The sequence below is a fragment of the Hydra viridissima genome, unplaced genomic scaffold, assembly GCF_058129835.1.
Source record: "Hydra viridissima isolate aposymbiotic clone 2 unplaced genomic scaffold, HvirCarnegie_v1 scaffold_7, whole genome shotgun sequence".
Taxonomy (NCBI): domain Eukaryota; kingdom Metazoa; phylum Cnidaria; class Hydrozoa; order Anthoathecata; family Hydridae; genus Hydra; species Hydra viridissima.
Genome location: NW_028324306.1, coordinates 6,764,608 through 6,778,512, shown reverse-complemented (window position 1 = coordinate 6,778,512; position 13,905 = coordinate 6,764,608). Strand labels below are relative to the sequence as shown.

The 13,905-nt window shown below is 28.4% G+C and overlaps 1 protein-coding gene and 1 pseudogene across 2 annotated transcripts; both read left to right on the top strand.

The window, feature by feature from the left end:
* The first annotated feature begins 6,020 nt into the window (after positions 1 to 6,020).
* On the top strand, positions 6,021 to 9,072 carry LOC145184754 (chitin deacetylase 8-like). Its single transcript, XM_090093747.1, has 8 exons — positions 6,021 to 7,012; positions 7,125 to 7,224; positions 7,451 to 7,525; positions 7,629 to 7,892; positions 7,978 to 8,039; positions 8,113 to 8,359; positions 8,578 to 8,802; positions 8,910 to 9,072. Exons 2-8 carry the CDS (start codon positions 7,125 to 7,127, stop codon positions 9,032 to 9,034), a joined length of 1,098 nt encoding a protein of 365 aa, XP_089949873.1. The 5' UTR covers positions 6,021 to 7,012; the 3' UTR covers positions 9,035 to 9,072.
* Positions 9,073 to 11,862: 2,790 nt separating this feature from the next.
* On the top strand, positions 11,863 to 12,885 carry LOC145184739 (hydralysin pseudogene; annotated as a pseudogene). Its single transcript, XR_016454598.1, has one exon. The product of XR_016454598.1 is annotated as a hydralysin pseudogene (transcript).
* Positions 12,886 to 13,905: the final 1,020 nt, after the last annotated feature.

Below are 13,905 nucleotides of genomic sequence, written 5' to 3'. Positions count from 1 at the left end.
GTAGTTACAGTACAATCTCTCTAATTCGAATCTCCTTAATTCGAAATCCTCTATAATTCGATTAAATGTTAAGTCACCGTGAAATGCGCTTAAGAAGAGTCAAATTTCTATAATTCGAAAATCTCTCTTATTCGAACATTTATTGAACTTAGTTAACACTTCAGAGTTTAATAGACTTCTTGAAATACTTGCGTGTTTGAACGTGTATATCTGCTAGTTATGTAATGCATACTGCTTCTTTTTTGTTGTAAAATGAATTAACCTCAATAGAAAAAACGACTAATAAAAAAAAAAAAAAAAAAAAAAAGAAAAAATGATATTGTTTTTAATTTAAATCGGACCCCTAAATAATAGGCAACTCTTATTTGTACTGAATTGAATTAGAGTTTATTTTCACGATAAATCTATCCTTTCTAAATATTGAAAAATATAACACCATGCCATATTGACCATAAGGGACAGTCGTATAAGTATGAACTTCTTTTCCTTGAACTTCTTTTCCTTGAACTTCTTTTACTTTTCTTGTTAATCGTGAAATCCGGAAAATAAAAAGTATACAATTCACATCCATATTTTCCAATGCTTAATTTACTAGTTTGATCTATAACGACGAACCCTTTGTAGTTTCTTAAAAGCTGTTTTACATAATTTCTTAAATTCGTTTGTTAACATGTCTTGGCTTAAGTGATCATAAAAATGTGATTTATAAATTTTGCGTCTTGTGGAAATACATAAATAAATGTTTTTATTCTCACGTATGTCTTGGAGATTTAAAATAATTTATTATATGTGAATACAATTATATATTATTTTAAACCTTTATTTTCCATCCTGTACGATTAATGGTCACTTTTAAACAATCATTCTCTATATCTGTGTTATTATTTTTCAAAATTATTAACAATAAATCATATGTAAATTTATTTTCTCTAAAGTTATTGCAAAACTTAATTAATTTGGAACTTAGTGAACTTGGCCTAAGGGTGGATTTTTCTAAAATATCTATGAATTATTTATTGCCATCTTCATTTAGCTGCAGTTTTATCAATATCTAACAGCTATAAGTTTAGCTTCTATGAATATTTATCAATATTTAGGCCATTTGACTATTAGGAGGGAAAAACAGAAAAAGCTTCACTTAAATAGAAATGACTGGCATCGTATCGCTCTAAGGAGAAATTAGTGAAATTTATTAACAGCTTTACTCACAATTTTTTTATAGCACTATTTTCAGTAATCGGATTAAATTGCGATTAAAGTCTTTTTTTTTAATTTTTTTTTAATTTGGAGAAATTGTGATAAAATATGTTAGACGCTGGCTACAGAAGTTAAGATTTATAAGTAGCCTAGGTACTCATCGTTAACTTGAGTGTTGTATTGCCACTTTTGACAAAATTGATATGATTTGTGAGATGGGTTCTTGAACTTCGGCGGCCATCTTGTAATTTTTCTAAATTTTAACTTTACTTTTTTAAACTTTACATTCTAGATAAGTATTATCTTATCAATGATAAAATTCACAAGCAATCTTTTTGTGAATGACATTAATTCTTTCCTATACTATCATTCCATACTATTTCCATTCCATGAACGACATTTAATTTTGATTAGGACGTTGTTTGATGGAGAAAAAAGGTCCGCTAAACCAACGAATTGAAACCAATAAGTTATGTTTATTCAAACTAATTTGAAGCTTTTTATTTTTACTTCTACATCAGTGAAATACCATTATGAAAATGGGAATTTAGACACCATTGGGAAGGTGGGCCTTTCGACGCTTGCAAGTGTACAAAAGATAAACCCGAGGGAAAATCTTTTTCACGAGGAAGTCATGAAAGAAAAAAAGAATTTGTTAAAGTGATTTTTGAGCTTCCGTTAAGTTAGCTAAAAACCAGGAATAGGACATACGCCATACGTGAAATGAGACTTAATGGTAAAGCTGATGACGCTTCAACAACCATTGTTCAAACTTGAATTAAATGTCTAATAGCGTTTCTTGAAATTTATTTGAATAAATCAATCTTTGCAAAAAGATTGAGTATTTTAATGAAAATGTTCAGAAAGCTAAAAAATCATTTTTAAAAAGACGATCCTCTTTTTTGATAATTTCAAAATTTTTACTGCACAGGTTACTCTTTAAAACTGTTATTTTCATTTTTATTATTACTATTATTATTATTATTATTATTATTATTATTATTATTATTATTATTATTATTATTATTATTATTATTATTATTATTATTATTATTATTATTATTATTATTATTATTATTATCATTATTATTATTATTATTATTATTATTATTATTGTTATTATTATTATTGTTATTATTGTTATTGTTATTGTTAAATGATCTGAACCAATTTACTTTTCTATCCTTTTAGTGTACAGATGATTCAATTAAATCTTCTTTTATTTCGTCGCGTTCACTGAACGCCCGACTTTTTTTATCTTTATACCTTATATCTTAGTTTTAAACAACTAAGTTTTTATATATTCAAAGCATTAAAAAAAAATTTTTTAAAAGTATTTAGCGGTAACATGTTATCGTAAAAGAACATCAGTAAAAACATAAATCAAAGTATGTTTGTATTGCCACTGAAAAATTTCATTAAAAATACTATCATAGTCCATTTGCGCTTTATAAAAATATAAATTAAAAATCAGTCCAATTAATGTAATTAATAAACAGCTTTTTCTCTTTAATACAGCGTCAAATTAGTTTCTATAATAAAAAGAAATAGTCATGCACACTATAAATAAATGTTCATACTTCCCATAAAGTTAATTTGTTGAGTAAAAAATCCCAAATGAACAATTCACTTTTTTTTTTAGCAAAAAAATAATTAAGCCAGTATTTATTATTAAAATAACATAAAAAAAACTTGACAGACAAGTTTTTCGCCATTTTCTGATAGATATTTTGCATTTTAATATATCACGAAAAAAATTGTCAACCCTGCATATTTTTTAAGATTTAAAGTTCACCTATGCTTACTTGCTCTGTATTTGTGAGCGACCAAAACAAAAGTGGGTAAAACATGCCCTTTTAAAGTTTAGCAGGCCATGGATGAAATTATTTTTTTATAACCCCATGACCTACTAAAGTTTAGTAGGCATGGGGTTGTAAAAAAATAATTTCATCCATGAGTGAGACATGTTCTACTAACTTTAGTAGATCATAGTTGAAATCACGTTTTTTTAATAGAAAACGATGCTTGGTTATTTTTAGGAATAGTCAAACATATTAAACATGTCTAGATGAAATTATACTTTTTTTTTCGGCTCAAGTGTGCTAAGACGACCGTTTAAAAAATAGACATAAAAGACGCTAGGAACCAATACATTCCATTGAATTCGAGCCTTAATATGAATAAAATTATAATTCCATAGGATTCAGCAAATTAGAAAATCTATAGAAAATCTATAGAATTATTTTATGTTGATTAAGTGTGGTTTTTCTGAAAGAACTTCTTTTTCTTTTATATCAAACTGATTTCTTGTTGAGTTCCCCAATTTTGATAAGGATCAAATTAATACTTATATGATTATTATTTATATATAACGTGCTTTTTATTCTTCATGGTATTTCTTAAAGTAAAATGCAATGACACCTGGGATGACGAAACAGTTTAGCCACTACTGCTACAGGAGGACTGGAGACACTACAATTAAAGTGCTGGAGTGAACTGAACAGCCGAATGCTATTTTTGTCGAGAATGTTCTATTTCAGTACGAACAGTTTAATTCTTACTAACTGGAGATGTCTACAGCATTAGAAGTCCAAGCAACAGTTTCACATTTCAAGGTTGCTTTAAGAACGACTGCTGGAAGAATGGTTGCTGTAAGAATGGTTGCAGTAAGAATGGTTGCTGTAAGAATGGCTGCTGTAAGAATGGTTGGTATTAACAAAAAAGAACACGTTTATTTTGAAGTTCTATTTAAAATAGATGGAAACTTTGGCGCTAACTACAATTCAAAGTTTAAGGCGAAGAATACCAGTAAAGGCCCTTCAAGGTCTACATTAAATATCATTTAATAAAATATTTAATATTTTTGATTAGAACTTTTTATATTGTATGAGTTACACAATATAAAAAGTTTTAGTTAAAAATATTAAACTTTTGATATTAATTCTTAAATTATTTCTAAAATCAAATTCAGTCAAATGTAACTTTTATTTCTCCAAGCAGGAGAATTTGTCAAACAACGATACAAAAATTCGTAACTTGGTGACCATGATAAAACTTAGGACCACTGCAGCATTTTTTACTCCACCAACTTCAGAAAATGGTAGAATGGTAGCTGACCTTCAATGCCAATAATTTATCGTCAACCAAAGGAACATGTGATTGATTGCTAATTTTGTTTATCAAAGGCTTTTCTTCAAAAAAAGAAAGATAATTTTTATCAGTCTCATATTTCCTCAGCTTATAGTCCTGTGTCCCATAAAAAACATATTCTTATTGCTGCAAGAACTTTGGAACGAAATAATATTTCCGGTTCTTGAAACAAACAAATATAAAAATACAGTAGTCAGTATAAAACTTTATATAAATAGAACAGCTCTTTATATTAATTTTACACTTTAGAGAATGGTAAAAAGAATGCTTGTGTTTTAATTATTCTAAAAAATCGATCTTTTCATATCAATCAAGCTATTTTGTTGGACATTTGATCATTAATGAAATTGATCTTGATGTCAATGTTATAACATTTTTAAAAATGAAAGCTAGAATGATAGCACAGTCTTCTCATTAATTTATATTTCATTAACCTTTTTTATATTCTATGCACAAGATTACTGGTCAATGATTACATTTGTAATTTTTTAACAACTAAAGAAGAATAATGACTGATTTATTCCACAAGGACAATTTAGTATCGCCTAAAACTAGAGTTTTAAATCATACTAAATTATCTTTTTGGACTAAATTGTCTGAGTAAAAATAGCTCATTGATTGACATTTGTTAAGATTTCAACCATGTGAATGTGACTTCAATATGACCAGCAATATGAATTCAACCATGGCCAGAATATTTAATCTGCTGATCAATGTAAATTTTATAAGAAAAGCTAGGCTCGATTAATTATATCAAAACTAGTTTTTCTTAGATTTTTTATTTTAAATTCTGAAGAGCGAAAGATATTCTAATTTTATTATACAGGACATAAAAATCAACGTTTTTACTGGACATAATTAATGTTTTTCTCGTAAAAAAACGTTGTAGCTTTTATTTGTTTTAAATAAAAAACCTGAAATATATTTTTCGACTTCTGTAAAAACTAATATCCTTATACAAAAAAATGCAAAATATTTCTTTTTTGTAATTATTTTTTAAAATGTTAAGTTTTTATTCTATAGTTTTTTTTCTTTTTTTTTCTTTGTAAAAAAGTAGCAAACACTTTTTCTTTTTCTTTTTATTCTTCGTTTCTTGGTTTCTTTCTGCTTTAACAAAGATGATCTTACCACAAGATTCCAGTATTTACATCGAACTGTACAGATAACATTGACAGTATTCATCTTGTAATTAGACTAGTAAAGAGTTTTTCAGTAGTAAAAGCACTGAGTTCAATATCGACATCAAGGTATTCATCTTTTTCTTTTTAAAGTGAATTTTCAAAAAAATAAATTATTAGAAACAAAGTGTTAAAATCCGGCATTTAAATGCAAAGCTATTTTGCCAGGTTTTTAAGTTACTAAACGCGGGGGTTAGGGTTATTTTTTTCAGATTTTGAATTGGTCAAAGTTTGAGTTGAGAAAAATTCTAACCCTGATAGTAACCCTCAGAAATCTAAGTTAAGAAACTAAACGAATTATTGATCAATATGAGGGTTTTAATGAGAATTCTCAACAAAATACACTATTTCTTAATTTATTTTTAACAATAACTTGCAATGCTTTTGAGTTCTTATGAAAAATACCCACAAATTGCAGATTTCAAGTTAAGTTATAAAAGTTAACTTAGACCAAAGGTTAATGTATAAACTACGGAATCTGGCATAATTTTGAGACAGAAACGTCATTGGAACAAGGAAATACTTTAAGAGATAACATCGAAATGATGTTTAGCCAATCATAACAAGTGTAAAGATGTAACCAATGTAGATAGCATGACAAATTGTTGCTTTGAAGAACAGTTATTTTCTGGCAGGAAAAATATATTGAAGCTCGCAGCAATTGTTTGCATAATCTATCTCCTACAGCGATATTGTCAAACAGATCTAATGTGCAGCTCCTAAAGAGAGTTCAATTCATTTAAATAACAGAAAGTCATCTTTTCCTGCTTGTATATCATTATACTGTTACTGCTTGTGTCATCCAAATCAATTTGGTAGTTGGCATTATAATTTTATTAAATTTATGTAAAATTACCTTCCGTAATAAATAGACCCCATTATACTTTTTTACTAACTTCCCTGGTAATCATGCATGGAATTGACAGTTAACAACATTATTTAAAAGTTTTTGCCTGAATAAAAAATCTTTAATTACTACTCAAATCCTTTCAGTAGACCGAATTTTTCAAAATAAATTGACGATCAAAAATTTTTTGATAGATCTAGTAACTAAAAATGTCCTTAAAACGCAGTGTTAAGTCTACTTAACGCACTTGTAAATAATTTTTTGTTCCAACCACTTTTAAAATGATGTTGATGATCATTATTAAATACTCTTCGATGTGTCGCTTAAGAAGACTGGGAAGTAATTTGCTACATCTATTTTGCCAAATTTTTTAGACAAAAATGTTGAGTCACTATTTTTCATTGAAGTATTTAGTAAGCTTTGCCTAATAAATGAAAACTTCCTCACGTTAACGATTTATTTTCATTTTACAGTTGCCCAATTATCCAAAGATATAATCATATTAGATCTGCAAGACTTCCGTTCAATTCTGTATAAGTTCTCAAAGTATTTTAGAAATCTAGCTTCTAGAAGACTGTAGAATCAGCCGATAAAGAGAAACGACAAATACAAATAAAGAGAAGAATCTATTAAAAGAAAGGTGAGTTCGTATTAAAAAATCGACATCAATATGGCATTTTACTTTTTTTATGTGTTCTCAATAAATTTAAATACCTTTCCTTATAACCTTTTTATTTTGTTATTTTCTGTAGATGAGAGAACAACTTCTAACAATATTTTTTCTTTGCTTAATAAACCTCATTCCTGCAAAGTTAATCAGAAGAGATTTGGTTTTGAAACGCATTCGCCACGGTTAGCTACTATACTAATAGTTTCAAACTAAATCTTCTTTATATTTTATATGCTTTTTTTTTAAATTTTCTTGCGATGTTGTGAACGCGTAGAAGTTATCTATCCTAAATGGACTTGCTTGTCTCACTAGGTCTAAGATGATTTTTTTGAAAGGGGTCAAGAATATAAAACATAAAAAAGTATTTTTCTCTTTTATTCGTCACTACTGAGAAATAAATTTTTTTAGCCTCTTTTCTTGAACCTACTTTGGAGCCAGCAACTAATGCATCATCGCAAGCACCCATAGAAAAAAACTTATCTGGTATTGAGTTTTTTAAATTAATTTTTCAATTGCTTTCAACCAAAGTAGATGTTTTTTTTCTTATATTTTTTTGACTGTGAATTTACAATGTTGCAATATTTAGCTCCAGCAAAACTGTGTGAAGGTTTAATTTGTCACCTACCAATGTGTAGATGCGCAGGGACAGATATCCCGAGTGGCTTATCAAGAAATAACACTCCTCAAATTATCTTGCTTACAATTGACGATGGAATTACGGAAGAAAAGTTTAGGGTGTATAACGATATATTAAACGGAACCAACTTCAACGGTTGTCCAATTAAAGCAACGTTTTTTGTATCTGGAGATAATACAAATTATAGTTTGGTCAAAACTCTACACGAGCATGGTAAAAGAACTTAGTATTTATATTTTTTCACAACTTGGTTTAAATATAATGATCTTTCAATTATCTGATGCTATTTTAAATTTAGGCCACGAGGTAGCCGATCACTCTGTATCTCACCGATTCCCTGCTGATTGGTGGAGCAATAATGTATGTTATATTTGTTACGTAAAGCATCGATGATAAAAGAATACACGGTTAGTTTTTTAATTTAATTTTATAGGCGACCTACAAAGACCTAGAATTTGAGATTGTCGAACAAATGAAAACTATCCAGGAGGCAGCTGGAGTAACCACTCGAGGATGGAGAAATCCATTCCTTGGAAACACAGAAAATACGTTTCGGTTGTTAGCTGAAAATAATTTCTTGTATGACAGTTCTTTGGGTACTTTTCCAGGAATAAGATGGTGGCCATACACTTTGGATTACTTACCACCCTTAGGATGTTACATGACAAACTGCCCGATAAGTTAGTACATCTATTTACATTATTATCTACTATTTTATCTATAATTTATTATCATCTACTATTTTATCATCTATTCATCTATTATTATTTATAAACTATGAAACAAGTTCTTAAAAAAAAAGTAGTGAAACATTTAAACAACTTTTAAGTTTTAAAAGTTAAACTTTAATTTACTTTTTATTATCATAAAGAAGTTGAACTCAAGAGTTATATCATAGATTCCTATCCTGGATTGTGGGAAGTACCATTAGTCACATGGCAGTGTGATGATGCAGGCCTTGCATTTGGATCAATGGTTAGTGAATGCGAAGACTCAGGTGTAGAAGAAAGTGTTTATCAATTGATCATGAGGAACTTTAAGCTTCATTACGAGGATAACAAGCAGCCTTTCCCAATATTCGGAGATTCATTCTGGTTTGATAATGCAACGTATAGAAAAAATGGTAAAAAACTTAAATGTTTTATAATTATTAAGAATTTATTATTTATTTACAATGGGTTTAAAATTTGAGCTTCAAGACTCATATACTGTTTTTATATATATCTTTAGCTCTCGTTAGGTTTATAAATGACGTAACGAAACTAAATGATGTATTCTTTGTAACCGTTCAACAGGCTATTCAATGGATGCAATCACCAATTGGACTTGATAAAAATCCTTTTTTTTGTAATTAAAAATTTATATGCTTTATAATAAATAGCAATAAGAAATACTGCTTTTTAAGTATCTCTCGATAGAAAATTTTTTAAAAAATCATAAACGAAAGCATGTTTTGGTTCTCATGTTGTCGAGCAATAAAACAATCAATTTTATCAATTTTCTGAATTCTTTTGAAAAACGACTTAGAAAGTACATATCATTTTTTATATTCGAGCTTTTGTTTGAATAATTTCATTGGTACAAAACCACCTAAATACTTAAACCATGACCTTTCCAGCTCTAAAATTTTGTGTACTTACCGTATTACTTTAACTATAACCAATTACAAAGTTTGAAGCCATAAATCCTAGCAGTCCTCGAGACAAATAAAATGTTTCCCATTATAATCATAGTTTACGTTTTATTTGAAATAATTGTCCTTTTCTGCCTTCCAGAAAGGAAAAAAAAACAGAACACAAATACATATATATAATGTATATGTATTTATACATTATGTATAATATATTTGTATTTTTTTGATGTTATATTTATTATATATCTTCGAAACTTTACAAGGAGTCCGAATTTCGTATTTAAAAAGAACAAAGAGAGTGAGAATATCATTTAAAGAGTTTTTTTAAAAATGGTATAAAGTCGACATTTTATATTTTTTCGAATTTTGGCCTATGTTTTCCTCGCAGGTTGAATTTATTCTGTAGTAAAAAATGTCGATGGTAAAAATGTCAATGGTAAAATACAAAAACGTAAACTAGCAACTAACTATTTGAGTTAGCATTCGATTTTTAATAAAAACTTCAAAGTGAAGTGTTTCAAAGATTTCTAATGAAGATAACTCCAAAAGGATTTCATGTTACTGAGTTCAATCCACTGAAGTATAAGAAGATACAGTATAAGAAGATGCCTTAATTAGTATATATATATATTAAATGGTAGGCAGTTGATTGACCTTTAAACTGAGTGACCATACAAATTTTATTCTAGTATCAAACATCTGAATTCCGTAAATAAAAATAATATTAACTTTATTCTATCTGACGTATCATCTACAGCTATCATGACATCTTCTACAGCTATCAAACTCCTTACAAGTTTAATGACAGTTGTTTTAATTGTTTTTAATTACATTTAACATTAGCTATATTTATTAACGAATGACTTTGTATAGCAATTATATCAGTTTTGTCTTTTTAAAAAAAAAACTCTCAAAGCGAAGTTATGACTTGTAGCTTTCTTTGCTTTTTTTTAATTCGAAATTTGGATTCCTTGCAAAAATTAGAAAATATATACAGTGGCTTGTAAAGTTTAGAAAATATATACAGTGGCCTATAAAATTTAGAAGATGCATACAGCGGCCTGTAAAATTTAGAAGATGTATACAGTGGCTTGAATACAAAAAGTTTATAATTGATGTTGCTTTTTTTTTTATTTAAAGCTTATTTAAAGTGAAACCAAAAAGCCATGAAAACCAAAAATTTTTTCCTTTATTACAAATTTTTGGTTATTATTTCTTTATTTCCATTTTTTCGAATTTTTATTTTCAAAAAAAGATGTTTTAAAATAAACTTTTAATTTTGTTGTCTAATATTTTAAAACATTATCGAAAACACTAACAAAGTAAATTGTTAAGGAAAATGAATTCTCAAAACTACTTAACACAAGTATTTAAAATTCCCCTACCTACTTTTTTTTTTTATTATAAGCAATCACTTTTTTTTTGCACAGTAATTGAAGAAACTTTTCACCGATTTCATTGAAGGTTATGATAAGTTCAACTAAAACTTGGATTGACTGTCACTTAACGAAATATAAGACTGTTATCGCGCTGCGTGGTTGTTTTTTTTGACCATATCAGTTCTGAATGACATTGGATGCCATCTGTTTTTTAAGTTCTAGCGTAATTCTCATAAATTGATAATCACCTTGCTATTTCTCTGTTAGTGTCTCTAAGGCTATTCATCAGACCTCATGGAGTCATCCTTCATACCTCATGGAGCCATCCTTATTATCATCCTTATTTTCTGTTACTTTATTGCTTTTTTAAGCCGGCCTTAATATGGAAGATCATTTTATATTGAGCCCTGTTTTTATATTATTACCTTTTCTTCGTTAACTCAAGAAACGCTTGGTTTATTGTTTTTTTTGCATTTAATCTTATTTCAAGTAGTACATTAAGTACACAAAAAAGCATAAGGTAACTATTTTGAACTATAAAGAAGATTGAGTTTATTCTTATAGTAGACTTTGATGTGGTTTGAAACCAGGGCATGTACAAGTGCGGAATAAAAGCAAGCTAATTGAAAGCTAATTTCAAACATTATCGTAACACTAATACTGATTTGATTTCCTAAAAGCTGGTCCTAGATTTTTTTTTAAAAAATCTTTTAATAAAATTTTGTAACAAACGTTTCTCTGCCTTATCTATACATATATCAATACCTCACATTAATAGCTTTCATTAAGACCTTTTAAATCAATAGAGAACTAGGATTACCATTCTAAATTTAACTCATGTTATTTGTATAAATCCCATGTGATTTGTTAACTTTAAAGACTATTGTAATTATCTTTTTTTCACACTTCACATAAATCAAGATTGTAACTTGATTTAAAACTTGTTAAATAATATTTTAAAAGACTACAGAAATTTAACAGGATTATAAAAATGCTGGCCCACAACTTGTGAAAGCTTTCATTAAAACTAGTTCTATAGAGTTTTAATTTTATAAAAATGTTTCTTAAAAATGATGTAAAATATGAATATAATAATAATAGTTTCCAGTTTTTCCTGTTCTCTTTTTGTTTGAATTTAATTTAAGTATTTCCTGTTGCTTTATTTAGACTCAACGGAAATGAACTACACTAATTACCTTTAAAACCGTATAAAAGAGAGAGAAAACTCAACAAAAATGATTGCAAGCACTCGCACGACTTCAACAATGACTAAAGAACTTCTAACCTTTGGTGATCTTACTTGGCTGGAAAGTAGTCCAGACTCCGTACGAAATGCTTTTACAAAGGCCTATGGTAAAGTACCTGACGGCATTTCTTTAAACCACGAAACCTACTTTAATGCATTGAAACCTGCAATTACTGAGCAGTATGGTCACTACTGTTACAAAAGAACTGGTGGGACTACAATCACATCGCAAGAATTATCTGAACCGATGGAAGCGATACTTGGGTCATCAACTGGAGTAAACAATGGCGATACGCCAATAACGTTGACCATCAGTGTTATTGGCAATTGGTCTGATTCAACAAATTGGTCGACAAGTACAGAAACTGGAGTAAAAATGTCTTCCGAGTTCGGCGTTGAAGGAACTTACAAAACAGGCGGAGATTTTTCCTTTTCTGTGACAACGGAGAACTCAGGCTTTAATTCCGTTGAGAAGTCTTTAACATCACAAGTCCAAGTAACAGTCCCTCCACGTTCGAGAGTTGCTGTAAGAATGGTTGGTATGATGAAAAAGGAAAAAGTATTTTTTGAAGTTCCAGTCACAGTGGATGGAAGTTTTGGTGCTAACTATGGTTCAAAAGTGCAAGGTCATCATTTTTGGTTTATGGGTGCTGGACAATGTTTATCAAAGACAACAGGTATCATTAAAGGTACTATTGATCACACCAGCGTATCTGACGTAAGCACTGAAGTTCAACATAGTCAACCTTTGTAATTGAACATTTATCAATGTTGGATTTGATGTTGTTGTTATTTCATAAGAAACTATATCATTCCTGAAAGTTAAAATAAGTTTTAAAACTCTTCAAGCTTTTTTTGCTAACGGAAAATAAAAGTTTATTTCATCTGTTTGTAAAATAGAATTATTGAAATATTTATGTTAATAATAACTTTATCAATGATTATAAATGACTTTTTTTTATATACAAAAATCAATAAGGCAATTAATATTATTATTTGCCTTATTGATTGTAATTAATATTAATTGCCTTATGGATTATAATTAATATTAATTGCCTTATTGAATAAAAATAATAATAACAATAATAATTGAGTTATTGGTCGCTCAATAGGATTTGAAGTTCAATTTCAACTTTTTTTGAAGATGATAGATTTTTTGGGAAAAGATTCATTGTTACAAAACAGCCAAGTTCTTTTTATAATCATTGTTATGTGTATAATCAGATAGTCTCTAATAGAAACTTTTTGAGCACAAATGTTTCGATTTATAAAGACCTAAAAAACCACTGAAAATGCTTAAAACACTCGGTGAGGTTTTCTAGAACTCTTGTGGTTTATCGAAGGAGTTTTCTCAATAAACTCCTTTGATAAACCACAAGAGTTTGTTGATAATCATTAAAAAAACAACAAATAAACAATAACTTAGGTTTTATAGGAAAATCAATAAAAAACAAAAAGTAAGAAATTATTTTGAAGAATCTTAAAAAAACTTAAACTCTCTGATCAAGAAGCTTTTTTTCCCTAATATGAAAGTTTTAATTGATTAGCATTGAACTAGGATGACTTTAGCCAATTTTTGTGACTTTGCTTCCCCACGAATTAATTTCTTGTACAGTTGCGATCAGTAGGTCAGAAAAAAACTACAATAGGCAATAGTTTGTTAAAAGAAATCATCTCAGTAGTCAACTCGGTGGCCAAAATCATCCTAGTTAACGGTTTCTTATTAAACCAAAGGGTATCGTATTCAAAGAATTCAAAGAAACATATCATTCAAAAAGCAATTCAAGTTGAATTAAAAAAGTATATAGATTTGATGATGCTTTGAGAGCATACTAGAAACATTTGATTAATTTTTTGCTCCGTAAACTTAATGTTTGATATTTGAAGTTTTCCTAACGACATTCAAACGTTATTGCGTTTGTTAATCGCCTGAACTGAAATTATTATTAGAATATAATGTTGCTAAAA